Source organism: Pogoniulus pusillus, chromosome 12, assembly GCF_015220805.1.
Source record: "Pogoniulus pusillus isolate bPogPus1 chromosome 12, bPogPus1.pri, whole genome shotgun sequence".
In the NCBI taxonomy this organism is placed as follows: domain Eukaryota; kingdom Metazoa; phylum Chordata; class Aves; order Piciformes; family Lybiidae; genus Pogoniulus; species Pogoniulus pusillus.
In genome coordinates this window covers 2,706,105-2,729,104 of record NC_087275.1, presented here as the reverse complement: position 1 = coordinate 2,729,104, position 23,000 = coordinate 2,706,105, and the positions used below count along the sequence as shown (strand labels likewise).

The 23,000-nt window shown below is 53.4% G+C and overlaps 1 protein-coding gene across 3 annotated transcripts in view; it reads right to left on the bottom strand.

The window, feature by feature from the left end:
• Nucleotides 1-23,000, bottom strand: part of IGSF3 (immunoglobulin superfamily member 3) — a 175,309-nt gene that overhangs the window by 14,084 nt on the left and 138,225 nt on the right. For all 3 annotated transcript variants that reach the window (XM_064152262.1, XM_064152264.1, XM_064152263.1), the window contains one exon: nt 1,837-2,247. In XM_064152262.1, the coding sequence (XP_064008332.1) occupies nt 1,837-2,247 (411 nt within the window). The remainder of the gene's footprint in view (nt 1-1,836; nt 2,248-23,000) is intronic.

The following is a 23,000-nucleotide window of genomic DNA, read 5'->3' as shown; positions in this document are numbered from 1 at the left end:
GGAGGGACATTGAGATGCTTGAGCGTGTCCAGAGAAGGGCAACGAGGCTGGGGAGAGGCCTTGAGCACAGCCCTACGAGGAGAGGCTGAGGGAGCTGGGATTGGTTAGCCTGGAGAAGAGGAGGCTCAGGGGTGACCTTATTGCTGTCTGCAACTACCTGAGGGGTGGTTGTGGCCAGGAGGAGGTTGCTCTCTTCTCTCAGGTGGCCAGCACCAGAACAAGAGGACACAGCCTCAGGCTGCGCCAGGGGAGATTTAGGCTCGAGGTGAGGAGAAAGTTCTTCCCTGAGAGAGTCATTGGACACTGGAATGGGCTGCCCGGGGAGGTGGTGGAGTCGCCGTCCCTGGAGCTGTTCAAGGCAGGACTGGACGTGGCACTTGGTGCCATGGTCTGGCCTTGAGCTCTGTGGTAAAGGGTTGGACTTGATGATCTGTGAGGTCTCTTCCAACCCTGATGATACTGTGATACTGTGAAACCTGGCTGGATACAGCAGCTCCAGATCACAGAGGAGCTACAGCCTTCGTGTGGAGACATTGACAGCCTTCATGTGGGGACACTGACATTCACTCCAGCCCAGTCTAAATGGAGGAGGGTCACATCAAAGGAGGAAGACATCCCTCTTCACACCGGGGCATGCAGGCATGATGATACAAAGAGGAGGTGACCTGGCTGTAGCAGAAAGAAAAGCAAAGGATTCCTGCTACCCCACAGAAGCTCACTGAGCTTGTGAGTCATTGTGCAGGGTTAACCCTCCTGGGGGAGCGGTCTTGAACCTGAGCCCAGGTGGTCTTGAGCCCTCCCCAGGGGTAGGTCTGAACACTACCAGGTGATGATGGTTAGCCCACTCCCCCTTCCTGCCTAAGATCCATAAAAGCAGGGGGACTGCCTGTTTGTCTCACTCCCCTGCCTGCCTGCCTCACCTTTTCTGGTTCTCCTTGTTTTTACCACATGGCCTTCACCCCCACGAGGTGGACAAAACCCACTGCCATCAAATCTGGTTGTGTATTTACATGTTTTGTACCTTGTTTTCCCTTCCCTATACCTTTGTAACTTCCCTACCTCATATAGAGTCATAGAACCAAGCAGGCTGGAAGAGACCTCCAAGCTCATCCAGCCCAACCTAGCACCCAGCCCTGGCCAATCAACCAGACCATGGCACTAAGTGCCCCATCCAGGCTTTGCTTGAGCACTTCCAGGGATGGTGAATCCACCACCTCCCTACCTCTTACATATTGTTAAACTCCTTTTAACTTCCAAATCACAGTGAGATTATTCATTTGGGCTGTGCTTACCTTTTCTCTCTCTCCATCTAATTCTTTTACCTTCCAAATCGCAGTGAGATTATTCATTTGGGCTGTGCTTATCTTTTCTCTCTCTCCATCTAATTCTTTTACCTTCCAAATTGCAGTGAGAATATTCATTTGGGCTGTGCTTACCTTTTCTCTCTCTCCATCTAATTCTTTTACCTTCCAAATCGCAGTGAGATTATTTATTTGGGCTGTGCTTACCTTTCCTCTCTCTCCATCTAATTCTTTTACCTTCCAAATCGCAGTGAGATTATTTATTTGGGCCGTGCTTATATTTTCTCTCTCTCCATCCAATTCTTTTACCTTCCAAATTGCAGTGACATTATTTATTTGGGCTGTGCTTACCTTTTCTCTCTCTCCATCTAATTCCTTTTCCTTGGGAAACAAGGGGGAAGAGGGAAGGGCATCCTCTAAGTCGTTATTGGTCCTATCAACTATATTGGGGTCTCTGGGAAGCTTAAATTAGACCCTGGGCAGTCATGCCCCAGAGCTGATGCCAAGAGGATGCCTTTGGCGGGGCACGCGGTACCTGGCTGCTTGACGGTGACCTCCGTGCGGCCTGACACCTCCTCTGCCAGCTTGTACCAGGCATGGTTGGGGCTGAGCAGCCATTCCTCCACGTGGCAGTAGTAGCTGCCGCTGTCTCGGACCTCCGCCCGCTGCACCGTCAGGCTGAAGAGCCCTCCCGACGCCGAGCGCTCGAACTGGAGCCGGCCCCGCAGTCCCTCCTCCTCCGCGTAGGTGCCGTACTCGAAGGCTGAGCTGTGGGTGGTCTTCAGGATGAGCTTGCCGTCGGCGTCGGAGGGCTTGTGCACGTACCACAGCACGGCGAAGTGCGAGTCGGGGCTGGTCTGGGACTTCACGGAGCAGTTGAGGGGGATGGGCTTGTTCTCCACCAGCGTGATGCTCCGCTTTGACTTGCTCACCTGCAGCTTGGTCACTGCAAAGGAGGAGAGAGAAGGATGAGGAGAGGTGGATCATTAACACAGGAAAGAGACTCACCTGGCTTGGGGAAGGCTCCCCCCCAGCTGCAGGCATGGCTGCTCTTGCCTGGGTGCTGCTTGCACTAGACCTTTAAGGCGAAGACCTTGAGATGTTCTCTTACCGAGTTCACTTCCTGCACTATTCTTGGATCCTCCCACCGTGTCCCTCTGCCAGAGCCTGCTTTGGCACACTCTGTCCTTTCAAAAACTCCCTTCCTTAATTCATCATGAGTTAGGGCATCACATCTAGCAAGAAGGCTACACCCAAACTCAGTGGGGGTTTTTTCACGGTACAATCACACACACTTGCACCCTGGGGCAATGAGATGTTTAATCAGTTCAAGAGAAAAGGATTTCCAGGGAGAGCGAATTCAACGAGACTCTACTGCTGTTACAGGTCAGCCACCTCAGTGGCACAGAGCTGCCAACACACGATGGCTAGGGGTGCCAGCGTGGGCACAACCAGGCAAGAGCGAGCCCCAGACTGCACAGAATCAGTGCTTGCTCCAACAGCGAGCAGATCTGGCTCCAGGCAGACAACCCAGCCAGGACAAAACACCTCTCTCAGCTTCCCAAGCCAGCTGCAGTTCCCACATGGGTAGCTAAGTGCTTACACATAGCCAAGGATGACACGGCAGTGTCTTTGGCTTTTGTCCCTGCAAGGAGAGCTCCACACCAGTTTGTGATTCCTCTCCCACTACAGAAGCAGTGGATGTAGTCTGCCTTGACCTGAGCAAGGCCTTTGACACCCTCTCCCATGACATTTTAGTGAGCAAGCTGAGGAAGTGTGGGATGGAGGAGCAGGCAGTGAGGTGGGTTAGGAACTGGTTGCAAGAGAGAGTTCAGAGGGTGGTGATCAATGGTGCCAGGTACAGCTGGAGAGCTGTGACCAGTGGTGTCCCCCAGGGATCAGTGCTGGGGCCAGTCCTGTTCAACATCTTCATCAATGACATGGATGAGAGAACAGACAGACAGAGTCTGCTCAGCAAGTCTGCTGATGACACCAAGCTGGGAGGCTTGGCTGACCTGGGCAGACTGAGAGCTGGGCACAGAGGAACCAGATGAGGTTCAACAAGGACAAGTGCAGAGTCCTGCACCTGGGGAGGGATAATAAACTGCAGCAGTCCAGGCTGGGAGGTGACTGCTGGAGAGCAGCCCTGTGGAGAGGGACCTGGGGGTGCTGGTGGAGAACATCCATGGCACAGCAATGTGCCCTTGTGGCCAAGAAGGCCAATGGGAGCCTGGGGTGTATTAGGAGGAGTGTGTCCAGCAGAGCAAGGGAGGTTCTCCTGCCCCTCTGCTCTGCCCTGCTGAGACCTCATCTTGAGTACTGCCTTCAGTTTTGGGCTCCCCAGTTGAAGAAGGACAGGGATCTGCTGGAGAGGGTCCAACAGAGGGCCACGAGGATGATGAGGGGACTGGAGGGCATGGCTGATGAGGAGAGGCTGAGGGCCCTGGGGCTGCTTAGTCTGCAGAAGAGAAGACTGAGAGGGGATTTGATAAATGTTTATAAGTATCTGAGGGCTGCCAGGAGGGGGAGGACAGGCTCTGCTCACTGCTGCCTGGGATAGCACAAGCAGCAATGGGTGTAAGCTGCAGCACAGGAGGTTCCAGCTCAGCACAAGGGGGAACTTCTTGACTGTAAGGGTCCCAGAGCCCTGGCACAGGCTGCCCAGAGAGGCTGTGGAGTCTCCTTCTCTGGAGCCTTTCAAGGCCTGTCTGGATGTGTTCCTCTGTGATCTGTGCTAGATAGGATTGTCCTGCTCTGGCAGGGGGGTTGGACTCGATGATCTCCTTGGGTCCCTTCCAACCCCTCACATCCTGTGAGCCTGTGATTAAGTCTCTGCTGCTTGTGTTGGGCTGTGCCTCTTGCCGAAGCCTTGATCCAGGGCATCCCCATCTGCAGGAGAGGACACGAAGCGCCCTCCTGTGACACTTGTGTTTGCTGTGCCCTGAAACCCTGCTGGTTACCGACACAAGGAGCAGCTCCTTCGTCGTTGGACACATCGCTTCTCCCAGTAGCTCCACCAGCATCTCCCCTCCTTTGGCTCTCCCCAGGCGGCAGCTCCTCTCTGAGAGGATGCATACTGTCCTGCCACCAGGGGAAGGGACTCTGCTGACAGCTGGTACAGCTCTTCACGAAACTCAGCAAGCACCTTAGGCACCAGTGGCACAACGACAGTGTGGCAACACAGGCACGAAAAACCGATGGCTGTGCCCACCCAAAGCCTGGAAACGTCCCACACATCTTGTGTCTGTGAGGAAGCAGTGTCCCCTCTCTCTGGCCAAGGCACAGGCTCCTCACCATCATGCTTTGCTTCCAGCTCCTCTTGGGCCCCAGGGGCTTGGATGCCTGTCAGCACAAGCAGAGAGTGACAGTGCCGAGAGAGAGCCTGGGCACAGGCAAACAACATCAGCTGGGAGGAGAGAACTCCCACCGCAGCAGGCTTTCTGCTCGAGCACAGCATCTCAGATAGGCATCCCGGCAGCGTTAGATGTTCCCCGGGAGCCTGCCATGGCCCCTGCCTTTAATCACTATGCTAATAAGGACTCCGTGGCTGGCTTAGGGGCACAGCATGCAGACGGTGGAGGGAGGGAGGGAAACAGTCCCTTGGTTTTGCTCCCCAGGGACTACAACCTAATGGAGAGCTTCAGCACTACTGTTGGATTTCTGCTGTAGCCCAGACACACTCTTTCCCCTTTGTTTCACTTCGGGATGGCAGCCTTAGCCACAGCACCCACCCTCGTCCCACCTTTTTGGTTTGCTGTTGGTTAAGAAAGGTTATTTCAAGCATTCATCAATCTTCCAAGTCCCTGGGAGATGAACTAATAAAGGGGAAGGTGATACACAGCAGTTTCCTTTCTCCTCCAGCCCCCTTTCCAAACAGTTTATTTTTAATTGGTACTGGATTATTTTCTGCAACCGTTACTAAGGAAACCTCTGTTACTATAGCAACTGTGTATGTTAACTCAGCAGCCCTACAGCTATTAAAATGCACTACATACACATGCTGCCTGTGCTGGGGCTGCTCAGGATCAACACACTGAGAGACAAAGGCAGGATACAATCATAGAATCAACCAGGTTGGAAGAGAGCTCCAAGCTCAGCCAGTCCAACCTAGCACCCAGCCCTGGCCAAGCAACCAGACCATGGCACTAAGTGCCCCAGCCAGGCTTGGCTTCAACACCTCCAGGCACAGCCACTCCACCACTTCCCTGGGCAGCCCATTCCAATGCCAATCACTCTCTCTGCCAACAACTTCCTAACAACATCCACCCTAGACCTCCCCTGACACAGCTTGACACTCTGTCCCCTTGTTCTGTTGCTGCTTGCCTGGCAGCAGAGCCCAACCCCACCTGGCTACAGCCTCCCTTCAGGTAGCTGCAGACAGCAATGAGCTCTGCCCCGAGCCTCCTCTGCTGCAGGCTGCACACCCCCAGCTCCCTCAGCCTCTCCTCACAGGGCTCTGCTCCAGGCCCCTCCCCAGCTTCATTGCCCCTTCTCTGGACACCTTCCAGCACCTCAACATCTCTCTTGAATTGAGGAGCCCAGAACTGGACACAGCACTCAAGGTGTGGCCTGGGCAGTGCTGAGCACAGGGGCAGAAGAACCTCCCTTGTCCTGCTGCCCACACTGCTCCTGAGCCAGGTCCCTCCCAGCAGTCTTCCCATTTTGCAGCACCTCCAGGAGATGAAAATGAGGAATGATGGGCACGGAGTAATTTAAAGCCTGGTGTCTGGGGCAATACAGACCACGGACCTTGTGTGTGACAGATGTGTTTCACTGAAGCAGAATGGGCTTGTTCCTGGCCCATAATCACAGCAATTCTCATAGAGAAAGTGATTTGCCATTGGAATGGGCTGCCCAGGGAGGTGGTGGAGTGGCTGTCCCTGGAGGTGTTGAAGCCAAGCCTGGCTGGGGCACTTAGTGCCATGGTCTGGTTGATTGGCCAGGGCTGGGTGCTAGGTTGGACTTGGTAACCTCGGAGGTCTCTTCCAACCTGGTTGGTTCTGTGATTGTATGATTGTATCCTGCCTTTGTCTCTCAGTGTGTTGATCCTGAGCAACCCCAGCACAGGCAGCATGTGTATATAGTGCATTTTAATTGATTTAGGGCTGGTTGATTCTATGATCACAGACCCTTGAGCTCATCCCAGGGCTTTCAGGTGTCCTCCCTGCAGCTCTCCTTGCTTCCGTGTGACACTTGGGAAGAGAGAGTCTTTTGTGGAGGTGAGGGTGGTGGGGAAGAGAGCCTATTGACTCTGGCTAAATTTAAATCTTACATTCCATGCACACAGTTCAGCTCTCCCTGGCAGCAGCTGCAGGAACCTGCCAACGCATGCACAGCTCCCTCCAAATCTTGATGAGATGATCCCTTTTGCTGCTGCTGCTGGTAGGTGCAGCAGGCCCTGGCAGGGAATCACAGGTCTCTCTTTTGATAGACTGCATGCACTGGCACAGGTTCATAACACCTTCACAAAGTCTCATCTAGATTAGAGGTATCAGTGCTGTGTAATGACACCCCTGCCTGTGAACTTCTCATCCAGCATGACTTACCTAACAGAAGCACACCAAGGAAAATGCAAGCACAGACTTTGTCTCCCTCCCACAGACTTAAAGAGGACATTCTAAGGAACTTCTTTACTGTAAGGGTCCCAGAGCACTGGCACAGGCTGCCCAGAGTGGTTGTGGGGTCTCCTTCTCTGGAGCCTTTCAAGGCCTGTCTGGATGTGTTCCTCTGTGACCTGTGCTAGATTGTGTGGTCCTGCTCAGGCAGAGGAGTTGGACTGGATGATCTCCTTGGGTCCCATCCAACCCCTGACATCCTGTGAGCCTGTGAACACCAAATGTGTCTCCACCCAGGTGGTGGCTCCTGCATGGTAAATGTGCATATATCTCTTCTTCACTACCTTTTGCTGATCCTCCAGAACGAATTCATGGCTTTTGCAGACTGGAAAATGCTACATTGGAAGAACTGTGGCAAAGAGGTTGCCTAAGGACACCTTCAGTTTTCAGCTGCAGGCTGGTTTGCTTGCTCAGGCAGGAAAAAGATCCTCTGCCCACAGTCTGGTTAAGACATGGGAAGTACTATGTGCAGTTCTGGAGCCCCCAACACAAAAAGGACATGGAACTGTTAGAGTGAGTCCAGAGGAGGCCATGGAGACACTCAGAGGGCTGCAGCAGCTCTGCTCTGAGGACATGCTACAAGAGTTGGGGCTCTTCAGCCTGGAGAAGAGAAGGCTTCGAGGAGACCTTGGAGTGGCCTTCCAGTGTGGGAATGCAATGTGAGAAGAATAACAAGCAGCCTGAGCACTCCAACCTTGGTTCCCACAGCTGCAGCATACCTTATCTGGGGCAGCAGAGACAGTGGACATCTGGTTAATGAGCAAAGCAAGGTGTGATGTATGTAGAAGACTGGGCAGTGCTTGTCTAGCTCATGCTGATGTGTAGGTGTGTGCTCTGTGCTCAAGACTATGTTAATGGAGTCAGAATGAACAGTAAAGGTCTCTGGTGGGGTTCACATTGAATTCTGTGGAGTGGAGTCCCTGTGGCATTGATCTGATCATATTGCTCTGCATGGCTTTGCCTGCTGACCTCCCACAACAGCAACATTCCAGTATCTGAAGGGGGCTATAGGAAGGCTGCGGAGGGACTATCGACAAGGTCTGGTAATGACAGGACAAGGGGGAATGGGTTTGAACTGGCAGAGGGGAGATTCAAACTGGATGTTAGGAAAGGGTTCTTTGCAGTGAGGGTGGTGAGACACTGGCACAGGTTGAGGGTGGTGAGACACAGGCACAGGTTAAGGGTGGTGAGACACTGGCACAGGTTGCCCCGGGAGGTTGTGGAGCACAGAATCACCCAACGTGATCAAAGATCACGTTGGGTGCTTCTGTGCTCCACAACCTCCCTGGAGGTGTTCAAGACCAGGTTGGATGAGGCCTTGAGTGACCTGTTCTAGTGGGAGGTGTCCCTGCCTATGGCAGGAGGTTGGAACTGGCTGATCCTTGAGGTCCCTTCCAATCTAAACCGTTCTATGATTCCTGGCCAGGCTCCAGCATCACCCTCCACCATCACCTCCTGGAGCTTCCCCAGCAGATGCACTGGGATGCCCTCAGCAGTGTGGCAGAGTGTGCCTGTGTGCCAACGAGGGAGCTGATCTTCTGTCCTGGCACTGCCTGCGGGACCCCTGCCTGAGCACCGCCGCAGAGTTCACCACGTGCTCATCACACAGGTTGTGTGGCTCCACAGGAGCAGGGAGACCAGGCTGGCTTGAAAGAAAACCATCAGAGTTGTAACCATGACTTGTTGCCAGTGCAAATTGAAAGCCTTAGCAGCGTCTGCAAGGCCATTTAGAACACGTCAAGGCACAATATCCTCTTTAGCAGCACTCTCCAGGGCGCCGGGAGGCTGCAAGGGGATTATGGTGTGCAGATGATGTGCACGATAACTTCACCTAGACAGATGCACCTGTTCCCCTCCGTAAGCAGATGTTCAGGAGGCTGTTAAGAGAAGATGGGCCTCTTGACAGCAGGGCAGAAAATGCCATGTAGCACAGCCTGTTCACACGGCCACACCCTCACTGCTTGGCAGAGCTGGAGCAGCCCTGCCCTGGCACACCAAAACCTCAGCGCCTGGGGCAGACTGGATCCACTCAGCGTTCCAAGGCAGAGCCCTTTACTGGCTGTCTGCCCAGGCAGATCCCCAAGCCAGGAAAGGGAGTTTCCCCTGTGTCAGGAGGGTGATGTTTGTGTGGCTGGCTCAGTGCCTGGGGTGTCAGTCTTCCTGCAGCCTCTGTCACCTGCCAGCCCGCAGTCACTCCGTGCCACGGCAAGCGTCTGTAGGCATGGCCTGGCAAGCTGCACAGGGCAGAGAGGGACCCACTTTGTACTGCCACCAGAATGGAAAGAGCTGGACTCTCTGACATCGCAGGGTACTGTTACCATCACCCTGGACCACGATCTGCAGGGTTGAGTGGTTTTTATTCGCTTCTTTGCCAAGGGAGCCCTTTGCATTAGCTTGGATGTCTGTGAATGGCAGCTGATGGGCATCCTTGAGGGGGGTAAATGTGTGAGCCACCTCACAAAACACAGAAGGGTTTAGGCTGGAAGGGACCTCAAAGCTCATCCAGTTCCAACCCCCTGCCTGTCATCACAAGACCTCATCAATAGTCCTTCCACAGCCTTCCTGTAGGCCCCCTTCAGATGCTGAAAGGCTACTCTAAGGTCTCCTCAAAGCCTTCTCTTCTCCAGGCTGCACAGCCCCAACTCTCTCAGCCTGTCCTCATAGCCTGTCCTGCTGCAGCCCTCTCAGCATCTTCCTGGCTCTCCTCGGGACTGGCTCCAACAGTTCCATGTCCTTCTTTTGTTGTGGGCTCCAGAACTGCACCCAGGACTCCAGGTGAGATCTGAGGAGAGCAGAGTAAAGGGACAGAATCCCCTCCCTTGCCCTGCTGCCCACGCAGGATGTGGAGGATGTGAGGTGCCTGCTAGGGTCGAGAGGCTGGCCAAAACGCTAGCTGTCCACAGCAACCTCATACACCTACCACACTCTTCATCAGCATCACAGTCCCTCTGCACTAATTCCCAGGCTGAGGAAAAGACATGCACTCATTTGCAGGGACACACATTGTCTCAGGATACCTGCAGCAGCTGCTGGTCCTCCAACCTTGCACCTCTGGGCTGGTCAGACACACCATACAACCGCGTCAGGCTATGACAGCCAGGCACCAAGGGGCCTGGAGGTGCTGGCAGATAGCAGCTGAACATGAGCCAGCAGTGTGCCCAGGTGGCCAGGAGGGCCTTCACTGCTTCAGTGACACACATCTGTCACACACAAGGCCCGTGGTCTGTGTTGCCCCAGGCACCAGACTTTAAATTACTCCGTGCCCATCCTCCTCATTTTCATCTCCTGGAGGTGCTGCAAAATGGGAAGACTGCTGGGAGGGACCTGGCTCAGGAGCAGTGTGGCCAGCAGGACAAGAGAGGTTCTTCTGCCCTTGTAATCAGCACTGCTCAGGCCACACCTTGAGTGCTGGATGTTGTTAGGAAGTTGTTGTCAGAGAGAGTGATTGGCATTGGAATGGGCTGCCCAGGGAGGTGGTGGAGTTGCTGTCCCTGGAGGTGTTGAAGCCAAGCCTGTCTGGGGCACTTAGTGCCATGGTCTGGCTGGGTGCTAGGTTGGACTGGCTGAGCTTGGAGGTCTCTTCCAACCCGGTTGATTCTATGATTCAATGACACAGCTCAGTGCTCTACAAGCTGATGTGTACAGTAGGGGTTTCTCCACACCCTCAAGCAGGCAACCAGTCCCCTCCAGCCAGGCATGTGGTAAGCCCTTACACAACTCTTTGGGTGAAGAGAAAGCAGTCATCATCAGGGGAAGACAGAGGCAGTGATGTGACTCACAGTTTTTCTGCTGACTTGCTGTCACAGTGAAGTCTCTTGGCTCCCTCCCCTCTGTTTTCCAATTATCAAGCAGGGATTACAAAACCTTCCTTTACCAAAGCATTTTACAATCCATACCTAAAAGAGCTGCAATAAGATACTGTGTCTCTGAGCCCTTACATTGTCTTCCCTTGTAGGCAGTAAGAATCATAGAATCATAGCACCAACTAGGTTGGGAGAGACCTCCAAGCTCACCAAGTCCAACCTAGCACCCAGCCCTGGCCAAGCAACCAGACCATGGCACTAAGTGCCCCAGCCAGGCTTGGCTTCAACACCTCCAGGGACAGTGCCTCCACCACCTCCCTGGGCAGCCCATTCCAATGCCAATCACTCTCTCTGACAACAACTTCCTAACAACATCCAGCCTAGACCTCCCCTGACACAGCTGCAGACTGTGTCCCCTTCTTCTGTTGCTGCTTGCCTGGCAGCAGAGCCCAACCCCACCTGGCTACAGCCTCCCTGCAGGCAGCTGCAGACAGCAATGAGCTCTGCCCTGAGCCTCCTCTGCTGCAGGCTGCACACCCCCAGCTCCCTCAGCCTCTCCTCACAGGGCTCTGCTCCAGGCCCCTCCCCAGCCTTGCTGCCCTTCTCTGGACACCTTCCAGCACCTCAGCATCTCTCTTGAATTGAGGAGCCCAGAACTGGACACAGCACTCAAGGGGTGGCCTGAGCAGTGCTGAGCACAGGGGCACAAGAACCTCCCTTGTCCTGCTGGCCACACTGCTCCTGAGCCAGCCCAGGATGCCATTGGCTCTGCTGCCCACCTGGGCACTGCTGCCTCATCTTCATCTATTCTCTACCAGCACCCCCAGCTCCCTTTCTGCCTGGCTGCTCTCAGCCACTCTGGCCCCAGCCTGTAGTGCTGCTTGGGGTTGTTGTGGCCAAAGTGCAGAACCCTGCACTTGGCCTTGTTCAATCTCATCCCATTGGCCTCTGCCCACCCATCCAGCCTGGCCAGGTCCCTCTGCAGGGCTCTCCTACCCTCCAGCAGCTCCACAGCTGCTCCTGGCTTGGTGTCATCTGCAAACTTATGCCAGTGGTTGTGGTGCAGGAGTGGGCAGGCGGATGGGAAGCTGGTCACCATCAGCCCACAGAGTCCTCAGTGAGCCCTGTCATTGCAGCAGGGAGGCACTGGCCCACTTTGGAGGCTACTGCCCTCTGGGGAAGAGCTCCTGCAGAAGACAGTCTTGCCTGGAGAGATATGAAGAAGTATTGCAAAACAACTTTTCCTAGGGAACGTCCTACTTTTAAAAGCCTCTGCTGGGATTTCGTTGTGCTGAGGGATGTGTGTATGTGGGAGCAGAAATGAGGCCAACCAAGCCCAAACCCAGCCCCAGTTTGACACCAGACATGGATGGTTTCAGCAGGCCAATCAGGAGAGACTCACTTCCAGGAGCATGGCCTCAGGGTGACTTTCTGCAAGGAGTCCATCTCTCCCCAGCACCCTCAGCCTGCATCACATAAGGGCAAGGACTCAGCAGACCCCTTAGACCCCTGCAGTCACAACCCAAAGGTGCCCTCATCACTTTCTTTACCAGGGACTAAAAAGCACTCAGTGCCCAAATTCCTCAAGATGCTTGCCTGGGATCCAAGAGACCTGTGTGCAGATCACTGCTGTGCCACACCAATCCCCAGCTCCCTGCCAGCACTGCTCTCTTACACAAAGCAAGGCTGAAGAGCTTCCTCCACCTTCATGCAGACCTGTGTGCAGATCACTGCTGTGCCACACCAATCTCCAGCTCCCTGCCAGCACTGCTCTCTTACACAAAGCAAGGCTGAAGAGCTTCCTCCACCTTCATGCACACCTGTGTGCAGATCACTGCTGTGTCACACCAATCTCCAGCCCCCTGCCAGCACTGCTCTCTTACACAAAGCAAGGCTGAAGAGCTTCCTCCACCTTCATGCACACCTCTGTGCAGGTCACTGCTGTGCCACACCAATCTCCAGCCCCCTGCCAGCACTGCTCTCTTCTGCCAGCACTGCTCTCTTACACAAAGCAAGGCTGAAGAGCTTCCTCCACCTTCATGCACACCTGTGTGCAGATCACTGCTGTGTCACACCAATCCCCAGCTCTCTGCCAGCACTGCTCTCTTACACAAAGCAAGGCTGAAGAGCTTCCTCCACCTTCCTGCACACTGCATAGACAGTCATATTAATGACCATGGGGAGCTGGGACAATGGGAGCCAAGCAAGTGCACACTTGCCTTCAGACTCAGCATGGAGAGAGATGGGTGACTCACCTTTACTAGGCAAGCTGAATGCCTTCGAAAGGGAAAGGTGTGCAAGAAGAGGAGAAGAGGAGGCACCAGAGGAAAGGCCTTTGCAGAAGTGAAGACTCCTAGGAGGTTCCTAGGAGGACCTTGCTCATTAGGCTTAATCGTGGCATAGAAACCAAAGCAAAGGCAAAGGCTTCCAGCACCAGGGCAGCCCCCCAGGGGAGGGTGGGAGTGTGGCAGCACAGCTCTCAACTCCTACTATTCTCTTTTAACAGAACACAATTCCTCCTGAAACTGGATTAGTGAGGTTGCAAATTGCATTAGCCAACATGGGAGGCTGCTGCTGCAACAGGAGCAGGAGGAAGGGAAATAGCATTAGAGTTTGCCTGCCATTATTACTGCCATTATTAACTTGTCAGCTCACTGTAGTGTTCCTGTAACAATGAATTATTGCCTGCAAACAGACTGACATGATTGAATTACTGGGAGAGGAGCTCTGCAGGATGGAGAGACAATGTTAACCCTTTCCTGAGGAAGGCTCAGCTGCTGCCCCCTCCCAGGTGGGCAGAAACAAAGCCAGGGCTTTGACTCAGAGCACCAACCTGCCATCTTGACCCTCAGCAGTCTCTTCTGCCAGGCAACCACCAATAGAACAAGGGGACACAGTCTCAAGGTGTGCCAGGCAGGGGAGGTCTAGGCTGGATGTTAGGAGGAAGTTGCTGGCAGAGAGAGTGATTGGCATTGGAATGGGCTGCCCAGGGAGGTGGTGGAGTGGCTGTGCCTGGAGGTGTTGAAGCCAAGCCTGGCTGGGGCACTTAGTGCCATGGTCTGGGTGATTGGCCAGGGCTGGGTGCTAGGTTGGGCTGGATGAATTTGGAGGTCTCTTCCAACCTGGTTGATTCTATGATTCTATGCTGCTTTCAGAGCAATGCCAAGTTTCTATGGTCCCCAAATCATTCAGTTTCTGATCACAGGTGGGCTACTCTGGGTTGGACATGTGTGTCTGCCTGCAAGTAGTGACAGAGGTCACCAGCTTGAGCTCTCTCATCTCAGGTTGGATAAGGCCTTGAGTGACCTGTTCCAGTGGGAGGTGTCCCTGCCTATGGCAGGGGTTGGAACTGGCTGATCCTTGAGGTCTCTTCCAACCTAAACCATTCTGTGATTCTACCTTTCTGCAACTTCTGTAGTCTACTAATTCTGTAAAGTTAAAACCTCACTTTGCATGCTCCTCCTTTCTGATGCAGTGAAGACAGGAGGTTGGACATGCCACGAAGAATGCCAGTCTAGATGGATGGCAGTCATCTCTGGTCTTCCTCCTTTCTGCCTTTGCAGGGTCAGTACCATCTGCCTGCCATCAGACAGGCTGTTAATCCAACTCTGCTCTCCCCCTGACAGCTCTCCTGGAGAGATGGTCAGATGGCCCTTCCCAAGAAGGCTGTGCCAAGGCAAAGCCCCCTGCAAGGAGCAGGCACAGAATCATAGAATCAACCAGGTAGGAAGACATCTCCAAGCTCATCCAGTCCAACCTAGCACCCAGCCCTATTCAGTCCTCACCCACTGAAGCCATGCCCCTTGGGTGCCACCTGAATGCTAGTCCCACTCCTGCAAAGTTGAGGCTTGAGCTTGCCTCCAGGTACTGCTCATGTTTTGCTAAAGATCAGCCACACAACACTTCTCTGATCCCTGTATGAATGCTGCAAGCAATGCTCCCTGCAGCATGCACTGCTGGGATGCTCCCAGCCCCAGGAGCAAGCCACGACCCAGCTCCTCCCAGGGACAGAAAAAGGCCAGAAATAAACTACCAAACACATAGGAAGAGGGTCAAGTCTGTTCTGCACACCTCACACTGTGGCACAAAGACTGCAGGCAGTGGCAAGGACATCTGCTCAGCCAGAGGACAGCCTGGGGTCACCAGCCATGCCACACTGGTGTCTGTGGAGCAGCTAACAAACAGGTAGCCGAGTGGGGCCTTGGGGGAGCACACATATGTGACCCAGAAAGTCACCTGGAAGCCCAGAAGCCATACATCTGTGAAATACATATGCAAAAGGCTGTGAGTGTAGCTGCAGAGATGGAGAGATGTGGGAAGCCCATGGCCTCCAAGGTCTGGCCATACATAAGCCAGAGACCACCAGCTGGGACATGCCACTAGCCTGCAAAGAGCAAGAGCCTCCCCAGGGAACAGAAACCATCTCCCTCCGAGGGACAGCAAGAAACAAATGCAATCCAAAGCAGAATGTGCCACAAATCTACAGCAAGAAACCTTCCTGCCAAACCCTGAAATGAATGGAGAAGATCTGCAGCAGAGAGTGGAGGGGAGGGAAGAATAGAAGACACCCAGCATGAGTTGTGCTTGCTGCCAGAAAACAATATATGGCTCACTGATCACTTGTAAATTAAAACATGGAGATAGGATCACTGGAAAATGAATTCAGCACCAAGCTACAGCTACCCAGGGTAACAAAAGGGGGAAAAAAATAACATACTGAGATATTTAATCAAGTCCTGATCAGAGAGATTTCAAACAAAGGAGTGCTCTGTCAACTGGGGGAGTGGGAAAGTAATTGCATGTACCCAAAGAGCAAGTTGAAACACACACAGAGCAGCACCACACACACACTCCCATCACACACACACACACAGACCAGCACCACACACACACTCCCATCACACACACACAGCAGCACTACACACACACTCCCATCACACACACACAGCAGCACCACACACACACTCCCATCACACACACACAGCAGCACCACACACACACTCCCATCACACACACACAGCAGCATCACACACACACTCCCATCACACACACACAGCAGCATCACACACACACTCCCATCACACACACAGCAGCACCACACACACACTCCCATCACACACACACAGCAGCACCACACACACACTCCCATCACACACACAGAGCAGCACCACACACACACTCCCATCACACACACACAGCAACACCACACACACACTCCCATCACACACACAGCAGCACCACACACACACTCCCATCACACACACAGCAGCACCACACACACACTCCCATCACACACACACAGCAGCATCACACACACACTCCCATCACACACACACAGCAGCACCACACACACACTCCCATCACACACACAGCAGCACCACACACACACTCCCATCACACACACACAGCACCACACACACACTCCCATCACACACACAGCAGCATCACACACACACTCCCATCACACACACACAGCAGCACCACACACACACTCCCATCACACACACACAGCAGCACCACACACACACTCCCATCACACACACACAGCAGCACCACACACACACTCCCATCACACACACACACAGCACCACACACACACTCCCATCACACACACAGCAGCATCACACACACACTCCCATCACACACACACAGCAGCACCACACACACACTCCCATCACACACACACAGCAGCACCACACACACACTCCCATCACACACACACAGCAGCACCACACACACACTCCCATCACACACACAGCAGCACCACACACACACTCCCATCACACACACAGCAACACCACACACACACTCCCATCACACACACACAGCAGCACCACACACACACTCCCATCACACACACACAGCAGCACCACACACACACTCCCATCACACACACACAGCAGCACCACACACACACTCCCATCACACACACAGCAGCACCACACACACACTCCCATCACACACACACAGCAGCACCACACACACACTCCCATCACACACACACAGCAGCACCACACACACACTCTCATCACACACACACAGCAGCATCACACACACACTCCCATCACACACACAAAGCAGCACCACACACACACTCCCATCACACACACAGCAGCACCACACACACTCCCATCACACACACACAGCAGCATCACACACACACTCCCATCACACACACAGCAGCACCACACACACTCCCATCACACACACACAGCAGCATCACACACACACTCCCATCACACACACAAAGCAGCACCACACACACACTCCCATCACACACACAGCAGCACCACACACACACTCCCATCACACACACAGCAGCACAACACACACACTCCCATGACACACACAGCAGCACCCACACACTCCCATCACACACACAGCAGCACCACACACACACTCCCATCACACACACACAGCAGCACCACACACACACTCCCATCACACACACACAGCAGCACCACACACACACTCCCATCACACACACAGCAGCACCACACACACACTCCCATCACACACACACAGGGCTCTGCCATCCTCTAACAGCTCCACAGCTGCTCCTTGCTTGGTGTCCTCTGCAAACTTACTAATGCTGGACTCAATCCCCTGGTCCAGATCATCAATAAAGATACTGCACACCTTGGGAAGGTGTTCAATAGTTAGGTATTCAATTCAATAAAGATACTGAATACCTTCAGAGGGATCGAAGTAAATCCATCCAGGAGCTCTCTAGCTTGCTCCCCTCACCTTTCACTATTCCTTTCCAATGGGTTAATTCTCTGCAGGTTTAGTAAACTGAGGTGGTCTACAGCAGCATCAATGCTGGCATAAGAAATGGGGCAGTACCCTGTACCTAGAGTACCCTGTAGCCAGCAGCATGCATCAGGGATGAAGATCATCTCCTGTGATGAGTACTAGATCAATTCCACCTGTATCCTGAACACTCAGGTTCCTGCTGCATCCATCAATTGATTGTGAAATTACACTACTGTGAGGAAAAACAACCAAGAGAAACAAGCCATCTGTTGTTTCCTATGAGCAATCTTCTTGAACTTCCTAAGAACAAAGGAAGTATTAGAGTAAGCCTGGCTACAGATCCATCATTATCTGCAGTCCCTGCTTCTCTTACATGGAACAGGGAAAACTCAAAGGAATTTTCTTTAAGAGCATACCAAACTCCTCTTTAAGCAGATAAAATGGTCCTGGGAGCCAACTTTTATGTAGACATGTTATAAAGAAGACCCTGAGTTATAGGTTCAGCATGTCCAGGGCTCACCATTTTGCTGTAAGGAAGGAGATGTAGGTTCACTGAACCCAGGAGTTTAGCCTTTGCTCAATGTCAGAACAGGTAGAAATCCCAAAATAGTCACCCCTGTGGGCTCAAGGTTCTGGAAGAGCACTTGGTTAAAAACTGCCCTTGTTTATTCTGCTGACAGAGAGGTATCAATCCCACACTGTAAAAGCACCACAGCAAGAACCAGCCAGGCTTATTTTAGTGAAGTTGTTTCCTTCATGTGGGCATTGGCAGAGGCCAATGGGATGAGACTGAACAAGGCTCTACACTTTGGCCACAACAACCCCAAGCAGCTCTACAGGCTGGGGACAGAGTGGCTGAGAGCAGCCAGGCAGAGAGGGAGCTGGGGGTGCTGGGAGAGAGGAGATGAAGAGGAGGCAGCAGTGCCCAGGTGGGCAGCAGAGCCAATGGCATCCTGGGCTGGCACAGGAGCAGTGTGGGCAGCAGGACAAGGGAGGTTCTTGTGCCCCTGTGCTCAGCACTGCTCAGGCCACCCCTGCAGTGCTGTGTCCAGTTCTGGGCTCCTCAATTCAAGAGAGATGTTGAGGTGCTGGAAGGTGCCCAGAGAAGGGTGACAAAGTTGATGAGGGGCCTGGAGCAGAGCCCTGTGAGGAGAGGCTGAGGGAGCTGGGGGTGTGCAGCCTGGGGAAGAGGAGGCTCAGGGCAGAGCTCACTGCTGTCTGCAACTACCTGAAGGGAGGCTGCAGCCAGGTGGGGTTGGGCTCTGCTGCCAGGCAACCAGCAACAGAAGAAAGGGACACAGTCTGAAGTTGTGTCAGGGGAGGTCTAGGCTGGATGTTGTTAGGAAGTTGTTGTCAGAGAGAGTGATTGGCATTGGAATGGGCTGCCCAGGGAGGTGGTGGAGTGGCTGTGGCTGGAGGTGTTGAAGCCAAGCCTGGCTGGGCCACTTAGTGCCATGGTCTGGTTGATTGGCCAGGGCTGGGTGCTAGGTTGGGCTGGCTGAGCTTGGAGCTCTCTTCCAACCTGGTTGATTCTATGATCTTTGCACCACCTGGCTATGCAGGTGCCTGCCACATTGAAGGGAGAAGCCACTGTGCCCAGCCATCTGCAGGCACCACTCTCAGACCATCAGCTGAAGCAGTGCTCAGGAAGGCCAAATGCAGGGGCTGTACTGTAACAGGGGCTGTGCCATCTCTCTGCCAGTCTCTTTAGCACTGCTCTCAGAACAAGGGACAGCCTGGCTGTGCAAAGGACTGATGGGCAAGTTTCTCATCCCAGCAGAAGCACCTCATGTGATATGGGATCCAGAATAACGACACAGCTGCCATGCACGAGGATGGAGAGCTAAAGCTCCTGCTTGGATATGCTGAGTGACACTGGGGCTGCATACTGCTCTGACTAGAGGGCTAAGAATACACCAAGGGGAAAAACTGCTGCTGCAGCACGGAGCCTGCTTGCCCCAAGCCCACCTACCTTGTGGTGACCAGCATGGCAGCTGAGGAGCTGGGGCTCCAAGCATGAACCAGAGAAGAATGGAAACCCACCAGTGCTCTCTCTCCCACAAAGGGCTGTTTTAAGCCGAAGAGTCTAAGCACTGTTCACTGCAGAGTGTTTTAGTCCAAGGAGAGCAAACAGAATCGATGAGAAGCTGAAGTGTGTGGAGAGAAGACATCCAAGACAGCATCAAAGCAGCTGCACGTGCAGAGACTGCAAAGAGGCTGGCACCGTGGCTGTGCGCGTTGCACGCCACGCCAATGGGAGAGGAGAACTGCTCAGGAGCCATCAGAGACTGAAGCCAGAGAGTGCTTTGAAATGGAAGGGAAAAAAATTGCTCCTAAAGAAGTAAGTGTGAAGAGAGTGAATGTGACCAGAGCAGCATGTTCTGAATGCAGCCCAGGTCTCCTGGCATCGTCAGTCTTGGGACAGGGCTGAAGAGTAACACTGCCTGCAGCGAGATCAATGGGCACACACAGAGCAGGTGGTGCTGGGTTAGAGTCCCACTAGGTGCAAAGATGTATTCCCACCCCCTTCACCCTCATGAAATGCATCCAAGAAATGCATCCAGCTTCTCAGGTTATATACCCTTGGGTGCACTTCCAGCCTGAGGCCCCAAAGGAAGCCCTGAACGCAACAAATTGCAATCATCTCAACATGTTTGGCTCTGACAGAAACGTTTCAAGGGCAAACCTGCAGAGCAGCCAAATATTGCTGCTTCCAGATGGGAAATCAAAGGCAGGGGGAGGTAAATGACAGCTTTGACCCCAGAAGGCCAGCTTCAGAATCCCCAGCATTTGGTGAGGAATGCTGCAGCACACTCAACACAAGATCCCTCCCCTGCTGCTCAGGTCAATGAGCTCATTTCGACGTGACAGCCTTTTTGTGGGATCAAGATAGCATTCACTGGGGTTGATTCAGCTCTGCTGACACCAGTGTAAGCAAGGTCTAGATGACTGGATAGGGCTGGGTGCTAGGTTGGACTGGATGATCTTGAAGGTCTCTTCCAACCTGGTTGACTCTATGATTCTAAGGTCATGCCTACATGTAATGTGCACAGGGCCAGATCTGACCATTTGCATGATGTGGCAGAGCATCTCTCTGATACCTGCGAGCACAAAATCACAGCCAGCTTGAGAAGGTCAGCCAGGAAAGCACCTTGCTTGGAACGGGGCAGGGAGGGCATCCTCAGGGGGATGCATGCCAACAGGTGAAGCCTCACCTTGAATTTCTATTTACAAACCAGTGCCCAAACACCAGAGGGTACATTATGCACCACAGCAGTAGCAAGAAGAGGAAGCTCTCAGATGCATCACTTCACCACCAGCTGGGTAAGACCTGCTGTTCTGCCTCAGAGCTGCTGCTCTTTCCATACTGGCTTCCAGCACACTGAACAGATGAAATGAAGGGGCTTGGTGTTGCATGACCCATCTGTGACAGTGCATGGAGATGTGGGACAGTGATGTCTGGAGCAGGGTGTGATGGCTAAGTGTGGAAGAAAACCACCCTAGAATGCCAGCCTAGGATAAATAACTGTGCCAAGGAGGTGGTAGCAAATCGAAGTGGGGAAGCTGTCCCAGAGGACCTGGCAAGTGCAGGTACAGAGCTCCCCAGTGCAAATGCCTTGAGGTAGCAGACTACCAGGGGGGCAAATTGGAAGAAGCAAACCCACCTGTGCTACTTGGAGAAAAAACAGGCTCCAGTGGGTTGTTAAGGCAGGTCTGTGTGAAAGGACAGCCCTGGGTCATGCAACACCAAGCCCCTTCATTTCATCTGTTCAGTGTGCTGGAAGCCAGCATGGAAAGAGCAGCAGCTCTGAGGCAGAACAGCAGGTCCTGCCCGGCTGGTGGTGAAGGGAAAGGAGCAAGACCCTGAGCACCCAGGGGAGAGGTGACAGCTCTGCACCACGGTTGCAGCTGCTGATAAACAGCCTCCTGTCTCTCCTGAGCACTTTGTGAACTCCTCCATCACTCAAGCAAGTGTGTGAGTGTTTGCCAGATGGAGCAGGCAGCTGCCAAGCCAGGAAGCAGTGCTGTTCTACAGAGCAAAACCACTCTGGGATCAAGCAAGCAGCAAACATAAGTTTCTGGAGTTTGCTTCTGTGAGGAAGTTTCCAGCTCATTAGCTCTCCTTGTTTAACTTTATTGCTTGATGCTGCCAGCAGCAAAGGTGTCAGGCTTTAAAAGATGCACTTTGTGGCCCTGGAAAACACTTGTTTGAGCATCCACTCATGAGGCTGGTCAGTACCCCACCCATGGCAGAAAAGGCATCTTTCACATCCACCCATGACAGGATTCCTTGCATGCAGACATCACTAAGAGGTGAGACAGAAGAAAGGCATTAACAGAAATATCTGATGGTCCTTTCTAAGGAAAAGCCTTTCCCTGTACACCACGAGTGTCCCAGCAATTGTTAGGTCATTCCTCCTCCTCTCCCAGCATTAAGTGCCATTAGGCAGCCTGCTTTTCCAGCTGTCCTCTGCCTTATCCTGGCCACAGTCTGCACAGTCACAACCACCCCCTGCCTGGCAGCTCACTGACTCTGCAGAGGGAAGAGCGAGCAAGGTACTGAGCTGTCTCTCTGTGGCTTCCAGGGGTGGCTTTGGACAAAGGGGTGAGGGTCCTCTGCTATTTGCTCCTCAGGTTTCTCTGGCCAGTGCTAATCCAGTGCAGCCAGGCTGCCATCGGTGGTTTCTGGTGGACAGCAGGAGGGCAGCAAAGTGCTCTGCACTCACCCAGGGGCAGGGTTTCAGGCAAAGGACAGCGCTGGCTCACCCTGCTCTCAAAGCAAGGTACAGGAACAAGACTCCCCCAGCTGCTCCAAGGCCAGCCTGAGGAGCCTCCACCCTCCTCCATGACAGTTCCGACTTGACAGCTCCTAATAAACCAAACTTCATGAAGCAACCCCTGGAGAGCTCCTGGAAGCTAATTAATGCTCTAATGAAGAGCCTCTCTGCCTTGTTTGCTCAATGGCTCCCAGGTCAATCAATCTGCCATAGCCCAGCTTGCAGAAAAGCAGCAAGGAGCCCAGCACCCGTGGTGTCTGCTCAGTTACCATCCTCTGCCACCCCTCCCCGTCCCTCCTTCCACATTCATTACTGTCAAAACCCCAGCAGCAAGAGGGCAGATTTATAGCTGCAACTGCAGCATCTCCCTGTGTGCCCACTCCAGGGTTAGTCATGGAGGAGCTGGCCAAAGGGATGATGCAAAGATGGAGGGATGGGAAGAGCGCAGAGGCCTGGGGTGAGCTGCACATTGGGATGGGCAGCTCTGTGCCTGAGCATGAAAGGGGTGAGGAGGGTGCTCTGCAGGGGACTGTCACAACCTCCTGTTCTATGAAAGCCCTACCCTTTTATTCTGCTGCTGCCAGAAGGAGTTCCCAGCAGCCAGAGCCAAGGCCTTCCCAAAGCTCTGCCAAATCACCCTCTCGCTTGTGCGACAGGGGAAAGGTAAGTGTGGAAATGTGTACAAGGACAATGGTAATTTAATGCACCAGCACAAATCTGCTCAAGCCTCCTTGCCAAAATAGTCCT